The 25,753-nt window shown below is 42.9% G+C and overlaps 2 protein-coding genes and 1 long non-coding RNA gene across 5 annotated transcripts in view; all 3 read left to right on the top strand.

Moving 5' to 3' along the window:
* The first annotated feature begins 8,413 nt into the window (after positions 1 to 8,413).
* Positions 8,414 to 8,833, top strand: LOC105898563 (phosphoinositide-interacting protein). Its single transcript, XM_012825595.1, has one exon. The coding sequence runs from the start codon at positions 8,414 to 8,416 to the stop codon at positions 8,831 to 8,833; it is 420 nt and encodes a 139-aa protein (XP_012681049.1).
* Positions 8,834 to 9,888: 1,055 nt separating this feature from the next.
* Positions 9,889 to 11,671, top strand: LOC116223522. The gene is made up of 2 exons (XR_004165127.1): positions 9,889 to 10,519; positions 11,020 to 11,671. It is a non-coding gene; the product is annotated as an uncharacterized LOC116223522 (long non-coding RNA).
* Positions 11,672 to 17,042: 5,371 nt separating this feature from the next.
* The window catches only part of LOC105898788 (forkhead box protein K2-like), a 19,369-nt gene continuing 10,658 nt past the window's right edge, over positions 17,043 to 25,753 (top strand). For 2 of the 3 annotated variants that reach the window (XM_031571805.1, XM_031571791.1), the window contains exons 1-2: positions 17,044 to 17,546; positions 23,210 to 23,404. In XM_031571805.1, the coding sequence (XP_031427665.1) occupies positions 17,251 to 17,546; positions 23,210 to 23,404 (491 nt within the window). In that variant the 5' untranslated portion in view covers positions 17,044 to 17,250. Of the gene's footprint in view, positions 17,547 to 23,209; positions 23,405 to 25,753 lie in introns of all 3 variants that reach the window. The other variant, XM_031571799.1, reaches the window with a different exon arrangement.

Genomic DNA, 25,753 nt, shown 5'->3' with positions numbered 1-25,753 from the left:
TCATAATTTTTAAGTTCTATGAACTTATATTCAAATATTTTTATACTTAAATCTTTTAACCTCTATGTACTAAATTATTTTCACTCAACAACACAAAATAAAATTAAGTTTTAAGCCTTAAAAATCAAGTTCAGTGCACTTAATATTGGTGAAAGAGTTCAACTTGATTATTCTGAGTAGGTAATACTTAAATAGCTAACTTTTTTTTAAGTGAGCACTACTTATTTTTAATCATTGACCATATAATCTGATTTTCTGGTTCTGTTTACAAACTGACTTTAAACTGAAAGTTACTCTACAAGAAACATTCAAATCTATGTAAGATTTCTATTAAAAAGAGTGAGATGAGAAAAACTTAAGAGGTATCACATCATTTATATTTCTTGTAAAACAACTGACAAAATAAAAGATTACATCAAAGCTTTAAAGAACAGTGTTACAAAGTTAAAAAGTCAACAACAAATCGTTTATTTCAACAAATATTTTTTTAAGGTGAGTAAGGACGGTTTCAGAGGTTTGTTGTCATCCAGAAACATAAAAAGGTTCGTATATGAAGGAGTGCGTGAGTTTTTTTCTCGCAGCTGAAGGGGTCGGGACCCGATGTAAGGAGAGCAACAGGAGCATCATCAAAATCTGGCTCCTCTTCCTCCTGCAAAACACCATCAATACAATTACCAGGAGAGTTTCAATGGAAACACTTACAAAAAAAAACTGGCAATTAATAATACATAGTATCAGCTAATATTAAAGTTTCAGTAACAAACAAAATGTGATCACTGTTGTGCAGTTAATCCTAGACATACCTGAAGGTCATAAGCCTCGAGGATCCCCCGTAGCACCTCTGCTGTCTTGCCAGTCCGTGATGCCTTCTGCCTGTACACAAAAATATCTCTTTTGGTTGACTCCTCTTCTTATATGTCTACATCAAATCGGTTTGTTGTTTATATGCAACACGAATGCTGTCTGGTCAAAAAGATTATTGTAGGTCTTAACTGAAGTTCTCGACCATTATTGTTAGCTTGCTGCTAACACTTTTATCCATCAGATCCATTAAAACACATCGACGCTAGCTAGCTGCTAAAAAGTTACATATAACATTAGCATGCTGATATAAATGATATGGTGTTTCTGTAGAACATGAGTTGTTTTCAACATAAAACAATTGATTGTTGTTTACTTTGCACATGAACATATTTGGGGGGAAATAACCCACTAACTAGCTCTTTAGCTCTTTAGCTTCCTAGCCGCCAGCGCCAACAGTCGTGCAACTGAACTTGCTACTTGACAGCCAAAACGTGATTACTCAATAATAATTACAAAGAGGGAAATTCGCCACTTCTTATCGCAATTTCACTTGCTCCCGCAATTTTGTCGCAACAAACACCTAAAAAACACTGTTTACTTACCAGATAAGGACGCTTAGCAGTGACAGGATTACTAAAATATCTCCTTTGGTGGGGTGACCAGACATCCTCTTTTACCCGGACATGCATCCGGCAGTGATTGCAAAATCGTCCGGGATTTTGCCTCGTCGGATATTTGTGTTTCTCTGGGTCCTTCACAAACTAGTTTTTACGCCCTTACAAGTTTAAGAAAGGGTATCTCCCTTACGTTCCACCTTCTAGCGCAAGCGCTGACTGTAGCGAGAACTGTCATTGGTCGACCGGCCTCTCAGTGTTGCCAGATGCACGATAATTATCCTCCAAAGACGATCATTTTGAGCATTTAATACGATACTTCACCATTTCCAATCTGGCAACACTGAGCACCGTGCCGCTTCCACTGGTTCCATTGTTTACAACAGCACATGACATCTGCATGTGGAAAAGATGTCAAAATTCCGTTGCGGGGGGAGGGGGCGGGGTCATCTGTATGCTACACACTACCACGCCCCTCCCCGCGACGAAGTGTCCTCTTTTTCACAAACTCAAATATGGTCACCCTACGAAGTTGGTCGACTCCTCTTCTACAGGAGGAACATTCTTATAGAAGTCTAACTGATACTATACAATTATTAAGTCTGCTGTCTCCGTCTCTCATCACAAGATCTCTGATTCTGTTCTGAACTAGTCCTGCAACGACGTTGATGACGTCAGACGTCACGTTTGAATGAAACTAAAAAAATATGAGTTATCAGGCAATGTTTACTCAAACAAATACATTCCAATACAATTAAAACGTCTTCACTTGTCCGAAAACTAATACATTTAAAGTTGGGTCAACTAAATACCAGGTTTTAAGTACTGAATACATAATGTTAATAAGTTAGTAGAACTGTTTGGGTTTACAGTGTACTTGCACCTAAGTTATACCATATTTGAGTGTGCTAACATTAGCAATAACGTCAGCTAGTTCGAGGTGTATGCATAGGCTAACCATTAAATTAGCAGCACATTTCCCGTATTTAACAATAATTACACATTGACTTACCTGGAAGTGATGCACGGGCATCATCTCGCAGTTTCTTTCTCTTTCTTTTGTCTGCCCCTGACTCCTGTTGTCTTTTTGAGGCCATTTTCGAAAAGTTGACCTAGCTTACTGTCAAAGTTCGTCAGGCCACTGAGATAGGAAAGGGCACCGTGTCTATGACACCCACAGCTTGGGAAGTTGAGTGTGTATTTGTTTTGGGGGGGGGGGGGCACCAGCGTAACTTTTTTGAGCAATTAAATATATCTCTTGTTCTGCCTGTTTTGTGATATACATGCCTAAACGGTGCCTAATATTTCGAAATGAAATAATATCGGCATTATAATTATTATAACTATGATGATTTTTCAGTTGCCTATTTTTTGGTGCCCCCACAGGAGTTGGTGCCCTACGCACAGCGCGTAGTGCGCGTTATGGGAGCGGCGGCACTGTTTGCACACATACTCACAGACAGGCTCAGACTTATTCGATTCAGGGTTCTTCAGTGTTCTTGAACCTCATTCTCATTTGCCAGGCCTTCCAGTGAGAAGGTGCCGCTCTGACTGTCTAAAGAGTCCTGTGTAAAAGCACGCACACCCCCTCATCTTCCCCACCACACCTGAGAGGGGAGAATTCATTTGAAGCCCTTCCTCTTCTTCAGCCAGGAGCCATCGGGGCCTCTAGAAGGCGAGCCAGAATGGAAGGCTGCCAGAGCTCCGGGGGCAGAGTAATTAGTCTTAAGGTCACCTTCATAACTCATGGGGGGGGTTGTGTTGCAGTGGGATGGGAAGGTGCTTTGTCCAATGTATGTTAGTGTTCACCTGCATTGCTGACCCATAGTGCTGAGTCCTTGTTTTACCATCAGTCAACCTGGAAGCTTCTGGTCCTCTGGCAGAAAATAGAGGTATCAACCAGGGTCCCACTGGTCCACTAGCTGCTTTTGAAGCCATTATGCTTGGATTGAACTACTCGACAATGTACTTCAAATTTGCTGGATGTTTTGCTGTTGTGCAGCCCGCACTCTTACCAAAAAACGGAAATTCATATTAAGAAGTACAAAATCAGCTTTCATCTACATCAGACTTTCCAAAAACCATTTAACCATGGTTCTACAGCACATTCTCCCGCTGTCTTGAGTTTCTAAAGCCCAGTGTGATTTCCATTAAACCAAACATAATTTTTACCTATTTGTCAGCTGACGGCATGGCGGGACCCTATCCACACACACTTACCCCCTACCCTCCCCTCTTAACCCATTCTCGCTCTGTCTGCCACTTCATTCACCTTTGTTCTGCCTGCTGTGGTCTGTCTATCACTGGAACACTGGCTATATACACTCACAGAATGGCTACCTAATGACTGCTGCCTGTCAAACTGAACCATGAAAACCACCTCACAATTTACACACAGCCCAGACTGGAAATTCATATGAAACATGCATTGCAACATATTGTATAACCCTTGACTTTCTTGATTGATTTGAAACATGCATTTAAGATAGACTTAACCTTTGACCTTTGACTTTCTTGTCTAAAAGCTGGATTTGTAACATTGCATTTATCTGTTATTGGACTTGCTGTGCAACATGCAGTCGGTCATGGAGAGATGACTCCGGGGTATTGACTGGATTTGCCTTTCCTCAGAACTTCTTGCATTTACTGCAAACATTGTGCTTTTTCTGAAGAATACACAGTTCAAAGGGATAGTTGAGCACTGATGCGTGTAGGTACTGAGACAGCTTTTGTTCACAGTGGAGAGATGACACACAGCATGCATACAAACACACACACACACACACACACACACACACACACACACACACACACACACACACACACACACACACACACACACACACACACACACACACACACACACACCGTATTTCTGAGGTATAGAATATGTATTTGAAATACAAAATAGTATTTTGTCATTTGTGTTGGATGGGCCAAATAAAAATGTTTTATGCAATTTGTATACAAATAGTATAGTGTTCAGTATTTTTTGCATTTAAAAAGTACAGAAAATACGTTCCCCAAAATTGTATACATGATGATGCCACATGTATGCCTCTGCATGCATCTTTGGGAGAGCAGTGCTTTGCCCTGGCTTATTTAAGACATGACAAGTGAAGGATTGATATCTCATTTGTCTTCTCCGATTCAGTGTGAAGGCCACTTTATAGTCCAGGCAACGAGAGCAACAAAAACTGACATAAAATGACATAATTTGTGTCTGCCAGGACAGCACAGACCATATCACCTGCTTGTAAACTTTTGCGAGGGTGCAGGCATTGATAGTTGTTGCTATCTCTGATTGAAGGACAAGACATTTGATGTATGTTTACCCCCATCATGAGACCGTGCTTCTCAAAACAGATATGTAACACTGTCAATCATTATCAAATGATCAAATATGCCTGTACAGTGGAGGTTTGTGATGTGATGTCATGTTAACTTGGAAATACATTTTATTTTGATACATTTCGTGGTGGTATTTTAGTTTGATACTTTGTAGCTTATATTAAAATATGATTGGATGTATTTTTGCCCATTCCTGCACAGAGACACTCCAGAATCTTCCCTTTGTTTGAGATGCCAGATCAGACACCTTCTTCATGGCTTCACAGGGGCTACAGTGGCTGTGTTATTACTGGAGACATGTTGCACAGAGACTCAGCGCTGGGTCCACCACTAGCACCGATAATGAGGGGATGGTCCTCTGATCACCAGAGTGCAAGATGTGTGAAGCCTTCTGTCAGGGTTCCCCTTGATACCTGTGATGTGTCTGTCAGTATTCTACATTAGTTATTATAGTCTCATTATAATGTCATTACACTCTAATTACTATGACTAACTGCCTTGACGGTAAACAAACGTGGAATGTCTCATTATAAAACTATGATTGCACTTACTGTTACAAATTCCAGGCACATACTGACTTTCCAGGGCATTTAGTAACAGCCATGCAGTAAATGTGTTAATATTTATCCCTTCATTTGTTTAAAAGCAACTAATTAAGCCCTACTTGTTTCGCTGTACTTATAGCTCTGTTTGTGTGTGTGTGTGTGTACGTGTACGTGTGTGTGTGTGTGTTTGTGTGTGTGTATGTGTATGTGTGCGTGTGTGTGTGTGTGTGTGTGTGTGTGTGTGATTGATGCTCTGAATACTCTCCTTGGGATAAGTAAGTACAGTGTGAGGATGAATATGTTGGATTCATGAAGAGTGTCAAAACCCAGTTGGGCTGTCTTCTCTGCTCTTAAACAAAGACTTCCTGGGAACTTAGATAATCAGCATTTGAGATGCTCAAGAGTATGCATTATTCATTTTCTGTGCTCCGCACCATGCTGTCTGGAAAGTTTGACTCTTTCTTTGAACTCACCAGCACTCAGAGACAGACTTCCCTCTGGTGTATTTTCTTGCGGATTCCCACACTTGCATGTCAATATAAGCATGATCCACAGGCAGAGATATGGATGTTGTTTCATGGTTGGTAAAGTTTCAATTCATGTTATGAACTTTTCTGCCACTACATGGGTACTACTAAAAATTCAGTTGGGCGTCCAGCATGGCAATTGACATTTTTCTCACACGAAAGACGTTCACGCCTTCTGCCCAGAGAGCTGGGAGAAATATTATCATGTGACAATGAAATGAGCAGACACTTCGTCATTCTTACTTGTCGCTCGGTAACAGAACACCTGAAACTGCAGATAAGGCGAGGTGAGTCTTAGACTGCAAAAGCTCTGGTGGAGCAGTCAGATCCCCTGTGAAAAAGGTTGCATCTGCAGTGCTGCAAAGGCAAACAGTGCCCTCTAGTGTTCGCTTTAAATATCCCTTAAGCTTATGATGCTGAACTATGCTGAACCTCGCTGATGATGTCTTCACAATGAAACTTGTTATGCACACATTTCACATTCAAGAAATTGATTACAGTCGAAGGAGAGCATACGTTAACTTTCCTTGTGATAACACAGTTAAGATTCAAAAGAAATGCAACCAGTCTCCCCAAAATCATCTTAATACAGCATGAAAAATAATGATGGCTCAATAGCCAATGGATGAAGACATTAATAAATGGATAAATAGATACATTATTTCATAGATCTCAGTGTGAATCAGGTTGCATGGATTTAAACAATGCGCTATTGTAAAAGTGCTCAGTGGTCATTCTTCACAAATGTCCATTGATGTCTTAGTATGGTCTAAAGGTTATTGATTTGTTATACAAATGGGACAGAAATGAGTTGGTGGAAAAAAAGGTCATGAAAGCACTCTCTTCAACAGAATATTTCCAAAGCGGTTGAAATAAAACTCAGATTAGAGGTGCAGAACGTTTGTTCAGTAAAAGATAATGCTGCCTCCACAACAAACACACTGCAGGCTTTATGGAGCCATCTTGCATCAAGAGAGCTCTTTCATGACCTTAATTGAGTGTAATGGTGGGCTATTATTCCCAAGGCCACTTCCTACCAACTCTTTTCCTTTTTCCAGTGAGGGGGAAAATGCATGTATGCCAACAACACATACAATAAATTAACGACCCATGGCTTATGGCCATGACATAATGGCTGGAGGTAAGAGCCAAGAAGAGGAAAGGAAAATGCTGATCTAAACCGTTTGGACTTGGGTGACTTTCTCTTACATGTGTGCACAATGCAAACAACAACACAAGCTTCTGCACTTATTCTGTGATGTCTGTGATGAAGGTACTGAGGAAAACAAGAGGGCAGGGCACACTCTCTCCCTAATGCCATGACACGGAACTGGGAGGCCACAGTGAGTGGTGATGACATAATAATAAATACCCATCACACACCACGCACACACACACACACACACACACACACACACACACACACACACACACACACACACACACACACACACACACACACACACACACAAACACACACACACACATAAACCTTCAGACACATGCACACTCACTCTTGTACACACACTACTCTCATCCATTTCCTCTCTCCCTAAAGACTGATCTCTCCCTCCTTCCCTCCCTCACTCTCTCTCTCTCTCTCTTTCTCCGTCTCTCTCCTCCTCCTCCTCCTTCTTCTTATAGTGGAAAAGTCAGTTCTAGCTACATGTTTAGAAGAGCTGTGGATGAGGAAGATGAGCGATGTTAATAAAGTGACGTGTGTGTGTGTGTGCGCGCGCATGTGTATGTGTGTGTTGGGGAAGTACTACAGAGAGGGTCCTCCCTTTACTGCACTGTTCCATCTGGTTTTCTTGTGTGAAGATCTACAGATAGAGGTTCTCTACCACAGAACAGATCAACTGTAGAAAGAATGTCAGTTAAAAGTATAAACTTATCAGGTCATAAGGAAGATACCAGAAAGTAGACCGTCTTCAGACGTAAATTTTAAGGTAAGTCTTAAACACTTTATATGCTGTTGACTTAATACTGGCGTATTATATGGATGATTCATACTACAATCACTGAAAAAAACGTTAAATGGCAGTTCGATATATTCAACATTTTTTAATTTTAATTTTATTATTGTTTGAAACACGATGAAGTGAAAAAGTGGACACCATGCTGTTAATTTGTATGGGTAAATAGATCAGAGTAGAAATTTCACTGTGATTTAAAAGGGAGTGATGTATAAACAATCCAGTAATCAAGTCGTGTTTTATATTGAATGGTCTACAATATTTCCAGTTCTTTTGTGTCTTTGTCTTAACTTTGCCTTTTTTTCAATAACACATCTTACTTTCCAGACCTCTCACATGACTGAAATGTTATATATAGAGCAACTTTCCAGTAGTTTTGGTGTACTGAACAAAATCTAATGAAATTATCTTTAAATGACTTTATGCTAATTTAATCTTTATGCCAGATAATAAAGACCACTGAGGACACTGGGCGAGGTTCTCACCCTATCAGACACGCCCAGCAATCTTCTTCCACCTCCTCCTCCTCCTCCTCCACCTCTGTGCCCTGCGTCTCCTCCGATCCTCAGAGTTCCACAATGACAGGAAAAACAGAAATGCCGGAGGAGCCCATGACGACTGGGACCATGACGGCAGAGACCATCCCACTGGGACAGCATTCTCACGCCCAGTCCCTCGACCTCCTCACTCTCCGCACAGAGAGCACCGTCTTCAGCCTCGCCCACACCGAGTCCCTGTGGACCACTGCCCCCCCTCCCAGAGCCTTCGAGTTCTACCGTCACGCAATCCTCCTCATGTCCACTGGGGGCAGCGTGCTGCTGGTGGGCTTGGTGTTGAGTGGCCTCTACTTCGCTGGATTCTCCAAGTTCAGTGGCATCATGGGCCCGGCACTCCTCTCCATTGGTCTGATGGTGCTGATGGTGGGGTTGGTTCTCATCCCTGTCACCCGGGAGATGAAGAAGCACGCCATGAAGAAGCTGTACACTTGCTACAAACCACAACAAATCCAGTTATGAGAGTGCTCAAGGCATGTTATGCATTGCGCAATATGGGATATGCTGAGATGGAATGCGCACCATACCTTGTCTTGTTAAGTGGCAAATGACATTGAATGCACTGTGGTGACAGGAGCTTTGAGACATTCTGAGACAGTTGTGCCAAATACAGGGATTATTCAGAAGCATGCTTATGTTTAAAAGGTGATGCATCAGTGTTATGAAAAATGACATCACTTTGTGATAAAAGGGCTATTGCAGTGAGGATAGTGTTCAATCAGACGTGCATGTTCACATTGCTGAAAAGTCTCTAATATATATGAAAATGTTGTGTTCAGATTTTATACTGCAGAATTCATCAGACTGATGAATGACTATTTTCCGAAACTCTTTTGTGTGCCCAAAGCTGAATGGTATTTTATTGACATTATTACCTTAATTTTGATCTGTAATTGAAAATCCAGTTTAGTCAGGCTCAGGAGTATTCACATGAAATAGGCATCTTTATGAAGTTATAAATAAGCTGCATCGGGCCAATATAGCTATTTTTCAATATTCATATTCTCAAAGTGGAACGTCTTCTTTTGTTTATTCAGGGTATTCCATTTTTGTGTATTTGCATTTTCACCTCTGAAAGACCAACACCAAACGGCATGTTTGAAAATACAAACCCACTATAACGATGTAATTGTCATGCGACTTGTACGTGTTGAATATCATGAAAACGAGTAGACGTAGAGAGTGATCTGCGATGAATTTATTTGACTGACTAGGCTACATCATTTCACTAGTTCACACAAATACGCAGGATCCTATCTGATAGAATTTGATTAGCAAATCATTTTCAGGCAGGTCGCAACCTGCACAAGATAGTCTGCACTTAAGGTGTAGTCTGTGACTTGTATGATAATTAAGGTAGACTATATTACAAAAAACTGGTCTAATACATCATAACCTGCAGGCTACGTTCAATTCCAAGCATCACCTCAGGCCCCTCATTTTTATTGCGTTGCATTGTGAGCTAAGAGATTTGTCCACCTGTGCAACTTTGAATGTTCCAACGTCACCATGGGCGGTTCTCGCAGCAGGTGTGCTTTAAGGACGTTTAAGGACGCTTGGTGCGAGTTCTTCCGCTACTTTCATAAAACTAGTTTGGCAACAATGGACCTGAAATTTCTAGGTGGATGTGTGCCGTTATTTTCTCTGGCCATTGTTTTTGACATCGTAGGTCTAGTTATTCTCTTCGTTGGGATATTTGCAGATTTGCGACAAGATGGACAGTTTTACGGTGACTTCTTGATTTACAGTGGCTCGCTCATTCTGTTTTCCAGCCTGGCTTTGTGGATCATGTGGTATGTGGGTAACATAAAGGTTTCCACTGAGGGATCGAGGAGGGACTCATTAGTGAGTCAAAAGCACAGTTTCAAACAGCTGGCGAGAAAATTAACCGAGCGACTGTCCAAAAGTCACAATAAAGGCGAGGGGAACAACGTTTTTAAATCACCGGGCAAGGATGAACTAAAGAAGGAACATAAAGGTGAACATGTCGCCTCGCGCATTACCTGGGGCAAGTCCACCTGCTGCGAGAACAAGGGCTATGATGACAGCAACGAGTCCGTTATTACATCGAAAAACACCGAGGAGGAGGCGGAAACCGACCTGAAGATGCTCAAGCTAGGAAACGTTGAACGTCTCCTCTGAGCTGAGGTAAATAACTATCAACTGATTGATGGTCTGAATGGGCTCGTTTGACCTGCCTTATGCGAACGCATTGTGTATTAGCCACATAAGTTAGCAGAACTGGATCTTTCCATGTGTAGGCTACATTTCATGAAAACAACGCGTTACACTGTGGCAAAATGATCAGGTGTCATATCTGAGAGTGAGGCTGAAATTAATTGTGTTGACACGGGTTTCTCTGCGTCTACTAGTCGCCGACTAGAGGAAGTTCTGGTAGCTTAAACAGGAACAGGGCCAACTCGTTTTGCTTGAATTTGCTTTGCACATCGAAAATAATGGCCGCAGGCATTTGTATTAAATATAAAGCTAAACCAAATACATATCATTTCTACATATGTAAGGCTGTCACTGGTTCACAAATTGTTCAAATTTCAGATAACGTTAACCCTGAATCTTTGGTACTGATAAAGGTGTTACATTAAAGCTGTGGTTGTGCTGTTTCATTATACCGCCTCTCTCTTTTTAAGGTCACTCCTTGGACCACACCTCCACAAACTACTTGAGCAACACACAAGTCATATTTTCTATATCTTAATTATTTATTACAGTGCCATCTTGATGTTTTCTTTATATTGATGTTTAATCAGGGACTCAAAGACGGTATATTAGATATTGCATAATGAATTTGTGAAATAGTTTGCATTCTACTGTGAGTTGAACAGGGCTTAGTGTTTTCCCCACCTTTGCTGCTTTGAATGTTCCACCCTACCCATGGGTGATTCTCCCAATGGGTGTGCCTTTAGGACATGTGGTGTTTTTCTACTGGCTAAATTATCTGCCATTATTCTGGAGTTTCTATGCCTTGATAGACTGACCAAAAGCCATGATAGACTGACAAAAACACCTTTCTGTATGACTGAATGCCATGTTGCTATGTTTTTATTTATATTATTTAGTTTTGCCGATTGGCTGAACCACTTAATTGCCATGAAGTTCTGTAGACAATGTACAATAGAGGAAATGTTCCCTTTTTTCAAAATTACTTTGCACTTTGCCTTTGTTGCCAGTTTAATACCATTTTAAATCTTTATTTTGATTATTTTGTAAGTGATTTAACTTTTTGATTTATATGGTGAATGTAATACAAATATCCCCTTCCAAATAAAAGCAGTATTTTTACTGTACGGATGATTTTTTATTTATTTAAATATACAGTATATATAAAACAAATCAGTTATACTGTATCCTCAGTCTTCAAACACTTATTTCTATAGCATAACAGGTGAATTCCTTCTTGTGTCTTGTTTTACAAACTAATTATCCATCCTGATATCATAGTCTTGTACGTGGCAGAGACAACCATTATTTTGCTATGAAACTGCCCTGACCATTGCTATTACTAACAACACAATGGTAGTGGTAGGACTGGTTTGTCTGTAAATAAACCACCAACCCACTGGAACCTCTCAAAGCACAGTCTGTCTTTTTCCTGCATGATTGTAATTACCCCGTGCCTTATTCATTTGGATATGTTGTAAGAAGGTCTATATTTCTAAAGGAACAGTCATGTTCATCAATTAGATTTGATCATACACTCTGATTATACTACAAGTGCATGTCCATGTTTGCACAGAACCATTAATTAAATAATACTGTTTGACTGTATCAATAGCATGGTAGTGGACCCATCTTGGTAGTGGTCATCCATGTCTAGTTGTACTTCTTAATCTAACTTCATACTTTTCAGGACAATCCTAGGCACTCATTCAATCAGCAAATTCAAAGATGAGATAAGAGATTACGTCAAACTGGTGGCAAAATTCTCTTTATGATCTGGTGATTGGCTCTGAGACAAAATCTCAGCCACAGTCACCATCTGTTAATCAGTTCTGGTTTGCTGATGGTTTATCACCAAAGGTATATATTTTATATATTTATATTATTTGCTTGTTTGTTTGTTTTTTAAAGCTCAGTAGCACAATCAGTTGACGTATACCGCTCTATTAATAGATCTGTTTTTCACAAGACTGTCATGGCATTTAAAGAAAGAATGAGGCTTGGTGCTGTCATGATTTGTCAGTGCACTGGGTGGGGGTGTTAAAGAGCAGCATAACTTGTTGCGGTGGTTGTGTTCCTGTCCACCCGCTGTCTCCTACTATTGAGGACAGGTAAGTTGGGCGTTCAATGCAATCCATAGGAATGCAGGGCATCCTTTTAAAAGGGGCCTCAGCAAAACCGGTGTCTCTCATTTGCGAAGACACTGCCATGCCGTTTTGAAGTCCCTCTTCTCACGGCAATGGATTGTAAGGCCTGTTGCGGGCGTTGCATTTTCTTCCTCTTCCTGGCGGTGCTCTGTGATGTTGTGGGCCTAGTCCTCTTCCTCCTGGGCATCTTTGCTCCGCTCAACTTTTGGGATTTCTTCTTGCTTTCCGGGCCCCTCCTCGTCTTCATCAGCCTGGTGTTCTGGATCTTCTGGTACCTGGGGAACCTCACTGTGCCATATGAAGAGCTGTTGCCACTTCGAGGCAGTGTCTGATATAATATCTACAGTGGACTGACAGGCCAACAAGAGCTGGTCTCTCATACATCAATACTTCAGAGGAAAGGACTAAGCAGCAAGCTGATGTCAAATCTTATGACTGACGATGAGGATTTGACACAGACCACCTATTGAAAGTATCTTGATTTGAAAGTGAGTACTATGTTTCCCAGTTCTATACATTTTAAAATATAGAAATTAAGAAATGGACATGGTCCAATAAATAATTTAATTATTATACACATACAACTGATTAATGTGGACATTTCCCTATATATATATATATATACATATATATATATACATGATTCATTGATTGAGAATGTTTTTAAAATCACATGTCAATGTTGTTTTTGCATAGGCACATTTGGATTTACCTGACTGCTTTTGAAGTCAAGTGTGTGTACCTGTACTTCGGACAGACTCTAGACCATGAGTTTACCGGATGGAGATGGAAACTTCTCCATTTTGAAGCACTTTTTTAAACTGAATGTTTGTGAAGTCTACAAAATTCTTGTACTTCCTTAGAAAACACTATGGCAGTATGTGTGGTTAATAAATATGTATGCTAACTATGATTTTTTTGTAGTACTTGATGACGATGCAGATTTCGTTTTTGAGTATTTGAACAATTGTTATTGTAAACAGGCATGCTCTTACCACAGAAACCAGCCAAACAGGCCATTTCAGTTCTGACGGGAGGATGTTGCAGAACCACACCTAGTGTCTTACTGTAGCAATAAATCCTCCCTCTCTGTCTAAACAGTCTGAGTCCATGACTCAGGCGTTTTCTCACTCAGAAGAGTTCAAATTAGGCCAGACAGTTCACGGATCTAAGGACAGCTATTTAACTTTCTTTTTTAATTGGGAAATTGAAATGTCTCTGTTGAACACAACAATGCATTTATCTGTGTTCGAATAATGAACATGTTAAATAAATGTAGTTTTGCTGCAGTATATTCTGCTGCAGTTGGGAGCAAATGTATAATTGACTGGCTAAGATGTGGTCAGGTTCATGTCTGAGCAAATGCATTGACTGAAACTAATTCAGACCAGTTAAAGGAAGGAAGAAGGAGAGCCATTCCCCCCGGCACTCGCCCACAACATGCCCTGCTCCTTCATCAGCACTTTGGAGTAGAAACCATTTGAACGGTAATGCTCTCTCTCTCCCTCTCTCTCTCTCTCTCTCTCTCTCTGTGTTCCTCTCTTTCTCTCTCACTTTCAATCTCTCCCAGAGAGACAGTTAATATCTCTCAGCCTCTCAGCAGGGACATTTCCTGTAAGTGTACCGCAAACTGAGAATTTCAAACAACAACAAGAGAATTAGTTCAAAAATCCCCTCATTTCACATAGGCACTATTAGCAGAATCTAAAGCCCTCACCAAAGCAGATGAGGGGTGCATGTGAGGCTCCCAGATTTCAAACCTTGAGAGATCTGACAGCAGACAGCATTTCAGACAAAAACACAAACAGTACGTCTACCCTCTGATGTGCCTTGTGGGTTTGACTTTAAACTGTGATCTGCAGATGATTAGCTGCAGATGATCAAACTTTCCATGATTAGCGGTGAGAATACAATGAATAGCAATCTATCCTAATCAACAATAGGAAATCAGGTCTGCTCTCCCACTCATCTGCAAAGGAACAGAGTGGGAAGGTGACAGAAATGCACTTGCATGCAAACCAGCTAGTGGAGTCCCTGTGGAATTATTACACTGCTCTGATGGGCTACACCATTAGTTCAAAGTGGGTTGCCTAAATGGCCAGTAAGAGCTTTCCAATGCAATTACAATCCAAGCATTCCTAAGTGTCAGGTATTGATTTCTGAACTCCTACATTTAATAGTAGGCAAGTACAGCTTGCCCTAGGTGCTTGCAGACCTGCACGTTGTGTATGCTAGCTACTCAAAATAGAATATACAAAAGTGCTGAACAGAAATAAAGTAGGTTACATGTACCAATATTAGAGAAGTGAAAAAAGACATGAAGCAGACATTAAACAATTTAAAACTTTATGGCAATTACAAGAACATCATGGTGGAGAACATTTTACATCCCTAAAAAAAAGAGAGATTTCTTGGTCTCAACAGTCAAATAGGCAACTCACTCATTAAGAATATTAAAAAAACAGGACATATTTCACTATATATTGAGAAAAGCATCTTGTATATCATTAACAGAGATCTTGAAAAGTTACAATTACAATTAAAATACATTTCTCAGAGAGAAAAGAAGAAGAATGTTCAATTGTTCTGTGAACAGCTAAATTACCTAAACTATTCAGTCCCCTTTTCTCAGTGCCAGATCACTGTGACAACCCACTGTCAGAGTGTTTTGGGCGTCACTGCTTTTGGTCTTATGTATGACATCTGCTGGTGAGTAAAGCGAAATTCTGCAACACAAGTAGGTTTAGACACAGAAGTGCAAGGAGGTAAACTAGATTACATATTGCATGCTAGAATTCGATATATCGACATCAGATTAATTCACTCAGATTGGAAGAGCAGAGAAAATAGCTGGTCTTCACAGATATTGCCACGAGTTGAATGCCAAGACTAGGAGCAGGAGTCGGCATTTGTCAAGTTTAAAGTCTCCATCTAGTGGTCATCACACTGTAAGATCAATCTGTACCGTGAACAATACCATGAACGGACACCACCCAGATGTAGGCTACAGATGTATTCAGTTATTTTTTATAACATAAATATAACATAACATAAAATATTTCCAAATGAGACAAGAGCAAGTCTTAAGAGTAGCCTTTGATAACTGATTATTAAGGCTAATTATAGCCAACTGAAAACGATTGAATATGTAGACTCATAGGCTACGTCTACGTTTCACAATCCCTACCACAAATCGGGTATCTAGTTTAAATCATTGCATCGCTGGAAGTTTTTTTTTTAATCATTACATTATTGCATTGCATCACTGCATAGCTACCAGTTGGGCTTCTATTGCTTATTTTAGTTGTTTGTTTATAGTAATCGGGGGAACAGTGCAGTGAAACGTCACAGTTGCATGTCAATTGATTTATTATGATATGTGGACCATGTCATGGAGGGTAACAGTATCCCTGGCCACCCAACCCCCACGGCGCTCTCCCGTGTTTACAAACATCTCAGGCCTAGGTGTGTGAACCTAGACGAAACAAGCGGTGACGTCACCGAAAGCACATGTCCCACTACACCGGTAGACAAGTCGAGCAATATCTACCGCTTACGCACAATTAACTAACTCTCCTGCTCGATGCTTTTAATCTAGCATCGGTGTCAGATAGGCCTGAGAAAATGTATCAGCAATGAACACTATAGAAGGTTTCTTCGTCGTGCAAATGTGCCACAGTGACCTCCATGCTTGAAACGAGTAAAGTGGCGAACAGCATTCTGGGAAGTCAAATACAAATTCCAGCTGCAGACAGTGTTCTATACAAAACCTTGCATGGAGTATCTACAGGATTCCCTGCTGGGGTTGGGCAGACTGCTGTCGAGGATACAGTGTCCGGAAAATCTCTATAATTAGGAAAGAAAATAACGATGCTACTCGGTGTCAAATGCAAAAAAATGGTTATTTCACGTTGATCCACGTGTATCTGGACAATCGATTTATTTTATTAGGGTGAGGTCAATCATACAAATGGTGTAAACTTCTGCCTCGATTATATGTGCAGTATCTAGCTAAATAAAACCATGACATCGTCTTAGTGAAATTTGCCCTTAGCAAAACACACAAAAATACAGATGGCTGCAAAGGAATTTTGTCTATTCAACTACGGTTCCTTTCCTTTGGGTTCCTGAGATGGACTAAAATCTGTGTCTTGTTTTACATGTATTTATAGTTTGCAAACACATGCGTGTTAAGCCACAGCGCAACCGACCTTCAGACTACAAAGTGTCCGTGTCTCTTTTTTTATTGGTGCACATTGCCGAAATGCGTAATATCATCCGTATGTGATTGGATGCTGGTTGTGTCAATCATGTCATCCACTCCTCCTGCGTTGTTTGGTTGGCTCTTTCTCCTTCCCTTTCTCTCTGTATCGCGGCGGTGGGTCGGTGCCGCTGTCTGTGGACCCCCACGTTCCCCTCGAAATTTTCTGTTTTAATTTAGATGCCCTGTCCCCAATTCGGCCATTAGCGATACCAAATAAAGCTCATCCTGGGGCATCTTGAAACTGACGTTAGATTAATTATTTCTCGGAAATTATAGCATTTATCCAGAAAATGGCGGTGGTAAGCGGGTTGGCTGGGCCGGCTGTTGCCCGGCTCGAGGGCCGTGAATTCGAATATATGATGAAAAAGCGCTCGGTAACCATTGGGAGGAACTCGTCGCAGGGCTCTGTGGATGTGAGTATGGGCCATTCCAGCTTCATATCCCGAAGACATCTTGAAATCTTTACAGCCGGCGAGGATGGCACAGGCAGCGGTGACTTTTACCTGCGTTGCCTTGGCAAAAATGGGGTGTTCGTGGATGGGGTGTTCCTGAGGCGAGGTGCAGCTCCTCTTCAGCTTCCTAAAGTGTAAGTTTATGGCACGTATATCGCCTTTATTATTGTTATTGTTTATGACCTCTTTGGTGCACGTGTTACCCCTGGCGTTATTAGTAGCTAACGCCTTTGAGAATGTATTTCTCTCAAATGAGCGAGATAACCACAATAAGCAACTCTCCACATGGCTCATAACATTTCACATCTCCTGACCCGACTAGGTTTACACAGTTTTACCTGAGACTCCCCTGTTTTCTGGGTTGTGGTCCTAGCCTACTGTAAAATTCTCTAGCCCCCAGCACGAGCAAAGCACGTTGGCTTGAAGCAGGAAATGTTTCCTCCCAGTGTAAATAATCACCTAGCCTTTGTGCCGGGCAGGCTGGCCTAGTCTGGATCGTCCTTCAACTAAGTTAACCTAGTATCAGGATAACATGTGCTCTCTGTGGGAAAGGTATTTTGAGAGATTTCTTGAACTCGCATAATGGTGGCCACCTCCGAGAATTGCTGGGGAGTATATTTTAGTCTGGTATACGAATTCAGTGACACACTAGGAGCTGAAGCTATGTAAACACTAAACACAAGCAACTCCCCTCTTGTCTGTCCAGAGTGTAGGTGCACGTAGGTCACGTGGTAATAACTGTTGCTTTTTATCAACTTACTGCATTCTGAAGAGAAGGGGTAATGACTTCAGGTTGGCTGGGATGTTGATATTGCGCAGAAGCAGGGTTTTGGGGGAAATTGATTCTTGATGTGAAAATGTGCATGTTGGTATGCAGATGTGACATGATGTGACTGAAGGAGCTGCTGCTTTTATGTTTCTCATACCCTCAGAATACATCCATATGTGCCCACTGTTTGGGCCATGTCTGTGATATTTCGTGGACAAATGTCTGTCCTGCAATGTAAACATAGACGATTTGGAGATGGCGGAGTTGGAGACACAGCTGATCCAGATGATGTTGTTCTACAGTATTACGATGAAGTGTTTCCTTCTGTCATTACAAGCGTTTTGTCCTCTACAGTTATTCATGCACAACCTTAATGTCAAATGCATGCATCCTATTTCATAGCTCTTTTTTATCGGCCTTGATATGAAAAGTTGGGCTCGCTGTACAAGTCTTTACTTGACAAGAGTTGTTGGTCTTTGAAAGAACGGTCACATGCCCAGTTCCTTTGCATGTACACCACTTCTGTAAACTGTCCACCAGTGGGTTGTTGAGGAAGGCCGAATAGTAGCAGTTGTGAAGTGATGCTTTGATTGATTGTTGTTGTCATACCATAACAAACAACAGGACGGAAGGGAGAAGTGGCCCTGAGTGAAACTTAATTGCCCCTCACATTTTATTGCCCTTAATCAGCTCAGTAAAAGACTCTTTTCACATGCACTCAGAGAATGTGGCAGTGGTGAGATTTCTGCGATTTGCCTGTGGTTTGGGGAATGTTTGGGGAATGTTGTTGTTGGATCTTGTACACAAGGCTGTGTTCAAGGATTCAAAACAAACCCCAATTTCATGTTGCAATGGTAAGGGTCTTGATTGAGTAGGCCTAGACTTCTGTCCCCTAGTGCATGTCCCTACCTGCAAACGGTATTGGAAGGTGCTTAATCAGTTGGAAAGTCGGTGACTAAGTACTGGCTGTAGCCATAGCCGGCAGTTATCAGTGATTCACAGCGCTGGTTTACTGACACTGTTATTGACACAAATGTAGGCTATCACTTCCGCGCTAGTTTCTCCCTCTGTCAGATGACTCACGTTTCACACATTACCCCCAGTCGACCTGACTTCCCTTCTCAATGAGCTGCGGTCAGTCTCTCTATCCGCGAGGCAGAGGAGGGTGTGGGTTAGGGTCACGCTAACTCTACACGCCAGCCCTCGCACAAGACTGAAGAGCTGTTAATGGTGTTCCAGGCACTGGATGTGATGTGTGATGTGATGCTGATAAAATAGGTGATGTTTTGGGAGGTATGGCTGTGACGGTTGAAAGGTTTGTTTTGTGATTGTCATCTGTGCCATGAAAACGGTGTCTCTCTGTAGGTAGTGGTGTGACTTTAAAAGACTCTGTATGCATTCAGTGACATTCTTATTAGCCACTTTTAAAAGAAGTTACTATTATATTATTTTAAGGTTTCCTTGTGACATGACCTCACAGGCTTGTTGTGTTCATCATTCTGTCGGTGGTTTTTCCCTTGGGCACAAAGTTTGTGTCAAAATAAGAGGTTGGAAATGAGCATATAGGCCTATTTCCTCCAAAGTACCTGTAGCATAGTACTTTTTTTCCCCACATATGCCAGCACCAGTCAGTGTCGAGAAAGCTTGACACATTGACCTGACACATTGACATTGTTAAAAAATAAACTGCTCTCGCTGAATGACAGATGAATTCTGATGAGGTGATAATAGTATCTCATGTATCCATGAGTCCTCTCGGTGCTGTGGGATGTTTCTTAGGTCCACCTACAACGCTGTAGCGTTGAACAGAATCTTAGAAGAGAAGCGGTCAGCACCTACGTTCAGATGCTTCTGGTGTGAGGCTGCGCCTAACCTGGCCGTTATCTGACACACCAAACTTTGTTTCTCGACTAGTGTACCAGATGGGGATTCTGCAGGAGCATTGTGTGCAACTGTGTGTGTGTGTGTGTGGGTGTGGGTGTGTGTATGTACGCGTTGTCTACTGGGGCCACACTGTTACCAAGGGGATCCCACACAGACCCCCTGTGGAATGACCTAAGCGGCCCTGGCATCCAGCCTTCCCCACCATATTAACACACACACACACACACACACACACACACACACCCCTTGTACAGTCACACCTCGCAAGGCTACTCTTGTCTAGGCCCGCAGTGATTTGGGTTGGAGAAGAATGGTTGCCATTTTGTCTAGGGTCTTTTTCTTTTCTTTTTTTTAAGACTGTCAAGTTTTCAAAATGTTGCATTCTTTTGTAAGGCTGTTTTTTCCATCTGTACAGCGGACTGGAGAGTGCTGTTGAAGAACGAACTGGCTTCCTCTTACTAATGTTTGCGACCCTTACATTTAAAACTCCCTTGTCTCTTCCCCCTCCAATGTAACAAAGTCTGGGAAACTCAGGCTTCAATGAATGGTAGTTGGGGGGGGGGTGGCTAGAAAATTGGCAGAGGTGCTTCCCTGAATGTTAAAATGTGACTGGAGAGAAGAAAAACTGTGGTGTGCATATACACACACACACACACACACACACACACACACACACACACACACACACACTCTCTTCAGTTCTTTTCACAATGTCTTGGAGTTAAAGTGCATTCCGTGCCAGCCTCGTGAGAGGTACTTCCATCTGACCTCCCCTCTGAAGCGGTTCAGACTGTAGCTGGAACAAGCGCAGAGCAGAGAACATGAAGCCATCTTGTGCATGTATGCATACAATTCTGCACTTTTTCAGAACGTATTAAACAGCACAGAGTGGAGGCATGGTCAGAAAAAAAGTGTAGCCTTAGGTAGGTGCCATGAACTTAAGCCGGCAGAAGCTGTGTTAATGTTTTTGTTTGCGCATATGCGTCCGAGTGAGTGTGTGTGTGAGGCAGTGGTTGTCGCCCTGTGTGAGTGTGTTTATATACTCCCCTATTTATGTTTCTTATCGGCCTTACTGCAAGGTCGCCCCCTTCTGGATGGAATGTGACATTTGCTTACAGCTTCAGCATTCCTGCACTAACGGAACCCTCGTGGTTGCCATGCCACTGCACTGAGCACAATGCACGCTTCTCCGTCTGTTTTTAGCTGACACAATATCTGGGCTTGGTGTGAGGCGGAGAGAGAGAGTGGCAGGCAGATGACTACCCACCGGTGATTATTTGTTTTTGCTCTGCCGAGTACTAAAAACATGATCCCCCAACAGCAGGCATGGCTTGAAGTATGTCTGCTCAGAGAGGGCTGGATTAGTCGAGATTGATGGATGCCGAGTAACAGTGTTGCTGTAACGGCCCATGCACAGGTCCATTGCCTGTGTGTGCGTGTTTGTGTAGCCTCTGTGCAGAGCTGGTGTTTCACAGTGCATCCTCTCTGGTTAGAAGCGGGTTGCATTTGCATGCATCAGAGTACTATTTTACATCCAAAGCTGCTGATTTAACCCCCCCCCCCACACAAGACCCCTGCTATGTCTGGTGTGCACCCAACTGCAGTGCTGAATTTCATGCAAAACATTTCATTGCAATTGTTTGGGTTGAGAGGGAACAGTGATAAACATCTCATAACCAGACACACTCCCTCGTTCACTCGTTCCTTCCCTGCTGTCCTGCCCTCTACACCTTTATCCGCACCAGTTCTCTCTTCACCCGCTTCCATCCCTTTTTCTCCCGCTGCAGTCTCCCTCTCCTCCTCTCCTCTCGGCACTCCACATGTGTTCATCACAGCTCCTCTCTCTCTCTCTCTCATGTATGTCTTCTAGCTGCGGTCCCATTTCCTTCTCCTCCTTTACCTTTTTTTTTTTTTTAATTGTCTTTATTGCTCCCGTATCCTCTTGTGGGCTCCAGTCCTATCATCTTTTCTCATGTGCCCATCTCCCGTCCCTCTGCTTCGTCTCCTGTTCCAGGCTGCATCAGCTCCCATGCCCCTGGTGCCCCTGGTTGGCACACACTTCCTCGTCTTAGTGTTCATAATATCAATAGTTGTCCTCAGTCAGTCAGTAATGGAGAGGTTGCACTCACAATGTGCTTTTTTCACTGGCCCAGAAAAGATTCACAAAAGCATTTGCATGATAAGACCAGGTAAAAATAGTGCAACAACAAATAGTCCTAAAACTGATTTAGCACTTAAAACAAGAGTCGGTTTCAGCCAGACTTTCTCACTCTCTCTCTCTCTCTCTTTCATTCCTCGTCTCCTTTTTTCTGTGTCTCTCCTGCTTTTGTGTGATGGCTTTGTCTGAGGTTGGCACAAGCCGCAGTGCAGTGCTTGGCATTCTGGCACTCTGGCACTCTGTCCCACTGGGGGTTGGCTCCTCACCCTCAACAACCCTAACAAGAGTCCTGCCATAAGATGCCATGATTTATTTACACACTCTATGGCAAAACTGTTGTTAGCGCTCTCCCCCCACCTCTCTATCTCTCTCTATTGCTGTGTGTGTGTGTGTGTGTGTGTGTGTGTGTGTGTGTGTGTGTGTGTGTGTGTGTGTGTGTGTGTGTGTGTGTGTGTGTGTGTGTGTGTGTGTGTGTAGGGGGGGGGGGGGAGGAGAGAGATGAGAAGCCTCACAGTGGCTGAGATCAAGTCAGTGTGTGTGTGATATGAGGAGGGCTAATTTTATCTGTAGCCTGTAGGCCCTTCAGGACTGTTGCCCTACTCTCATCTGAGTGCTGAGCTGAGAGATGGCTGGCTGGGTAGTACTAGGCCTCACTGGGGGGCCTGAAGCAGGCAATGAGAGATGGCTGGCTGCGTAGTACTAGGCCTGACTGGGGGGCCTGGATCAGGCAATAAAACCAGTTGACTGGATCTTCACCGGTAAGAGTCACAGACAAGTCAAAGACTCTTGGTCAGGTGAAAGAGAATCAATTGCTATGGTGTGTCTGTTCTAAAATATAATTTCATGCTTGCTGCACTGGCTGTGATGGTCATTGCCCCCAGGCGAGACTGAGACGCTCTGTTGTTCTGGTGTTGTCCTGTCTGTCCCATTTCCTGATCCATCTTAACGCTGCTTTGTCTCCTCCTCCTCCTCCATCTTGCCCACAGGTGCACCTTCCGTTTCCCCAGCACTAACATTAAGATCAACTTCACGGCGCTGCCGAGTGTGAAGAGGGAAAAGCGTGAAGCCCCCGAGTCGCCCATCAAGCCTGTGCAGCCGCAGATCTCCCCCCTCACCATCAACATCCCAGACAACATTGCCCACCTCATGAGCCCTCTGCCGTCCCCTACGGGGACAATCAGGTAACCACACACTCACTCATACTCACACTCACACTCACAACTCGTACACACTTATTTCTCCTCCTCGTATCAGTGCCCCCAACATGTCACACCTAATGAGTCTGTATCCCTTACCTATAGGTAAGTGTGCATATGTGCTTGAGAGAGCAGTTCCCTGCACAGTGGCAGTGGCCATGGCTGTGTGCAAAGCATTTGCATTCTCCATTGCGACGGTAACACGACCAGATCTGTTTTGCCACATCTGGATTCAAATTGCACTCCCCATAACGAGGATGACCCCGGGAGAGTGGGTCCGCTCCCTGGGTCGACACCCCTGGCACATGCATGGCCCTGAGTGGAGAGAGAGGAGGTTGGCATGGCCGTGTGCTGGCCTGTGTAGCTGCTCCCCCCCCTGCTTGTTGATGTAAGCCACCACAGTCGTGTTGTCTGTTCAGATAAGCACATGAGAATTTCTCACCCACGGGAGAAAATGTCGCAGTGCCAGGAATGCCGCCATGAGCTCTAGGTCACTGATGTGATGTGAGCTGAGCGCAGGCTCGGACTCTAATGTCCATTCACTGACCTCCCTTCAGGCCTTCCCTGTTCCCATAGCGATGCATCACTCGTGGTCACTTTCCTGGTGCTCGTCGTGCTGAGTGGCATGTCTTGCATCAAGAAGCGTTGCTGCTTGGCGCGCAGTCGACCGAAACAGCAGCACACGTGAAACCACGGGGGCCAGGCCCAGTTTTGCCACCCAGTGCCTCGTGTGCAGCCTGCCTAGGGGGAACAGCAACCAGTGCTGAAGCCATCAGACCCTGAAGTCTGTGCCCCTGTGAAATTGAGCCACATAGCTTCCCCTGCAAAACAGAGCAAGATTTGGATCGGCGCGCTCTCAACATGCATCTAGAGATGAAAGTTATCGACCTGGTAGGGTTCAGTACACTTTTCATTAAGTTGACTTGAAACCCCAATGATGACAGGTGCGCCGTCATGAGGTTTTCGGTGTTTGACCGCTTCCTGCTCTGACTTTGTAGTCTGTACTAGAGGCTGGAGCCAGTCAGCTTTTGACGCGAAGCTTGAAGCAGATGGTTCTTCTTGCTGGGGTGGAGGTGGTGCGCCACCAATGGCTCCAGCAGCAGCCTGGACACCACCTTCTCCTCCATGGCTGTGCAGTGTCACTGTTTGGGGACAGACTGTTTAAAAGTAGTTGTTTGGAGACATGCCTATCTATCGTGTTGAATACAGCAGATAGATAGATACAACAGATATTCATTATTGGTCCATTTCAATGGGCTTGGACATGATTTTCTTTTGGTTGGAGAAGAACTTGCTTTTAAAAGCAAACTGTAGCTGTTAGTTTAGCCTATAAAAGAAGCGGACATAAACAAATGTCCGTTCAGTATTAACATCAGTTGCCTTCCACTGACAAACCATGATATTAGCCAGCTTTGTTGCTAACTAACTTAACCAGAGTAGGATATGACGAAGGAGAAAATTATTGTGCACTTGTTCAGTTACTAAGTACAACTGCCTTACTGTTTCACAAACAAACCAACAATGAAGGTAGCCTCCATCACTAACTAACGCTAAGATCATTTTGCTGTTGAATGTAAGCTATGGTGACTGATGGTAACGTTAGTAGATCTAATGCTACTGCAGCAATGCAAGGCATGACTTGACCGGTTTATTTAGGCTTCAATGAGAGACTATGGGAGATATTAATTATGATTTAAAGCAGTCGTTCTCAAAGTGTGGTCCGCGGACCACTGGTTGTCCGCCAGTGCCCCGTAATGGTCCGCGACGGCCAAAAGTAAATTATTGCGACATTTCTAACATACAACTCAGAACGAAGAGAACACAGTCAGTAGTAGCCTAATCTATTAAAGAGTTGCCTAATCTATTAACAAGGTCATGGATTGGTGGCTTAAGACAGGGACAATGAAAAGAAAATTAAATGAGAAAGCCCCTGACACAGACAGTAGGAGAAGGTGCAACGGCGAGATGGTTCAGCCGCAGTTGGCATCATCACGCCGCGGAGCTGCATTCAAACAGCGTTTTTTTCTCCCGCTGCGGAGACAGCAAGATGATAACTATATTCTGTGTTGTGTGACGTTGGATAATTTACAAATCTTAATTATGAAAAGTTGACTACTAGGATGGCTATATTAATGCCAGTCGGCTAGCCTTCTGTTGGTAGTGAATTAATGCGGTGGTGTGGTCGGTATGCGCATCGTTGTATTTATTGGTTGTGTTGTGTGAAACATTGGCGTGTCTGAGTGTGTGATGGGAGCATGAGGCTGTGAGCGAACTATAGTTTGTAACATAACCAAGTCACGCATGGAGCAGGGTTCCAGATGCTTTGCCTAGCGC

Source organism: Clupea harengus, chromosome 1 (assembly GCF_900700415.2).
Source record: "Clupea harengus chromosome 1, Ch_v2.0.2, whole genome shotgun sequence".
NCBI lineage: Eukaryota > Metazoa > Chordata > Actinopteri > Clupeiformes > Clupeidae > Clupea > Clupea harengus.
This window is presented reverse-complemented; position numbering and strand designations above follow the sequence as displayed.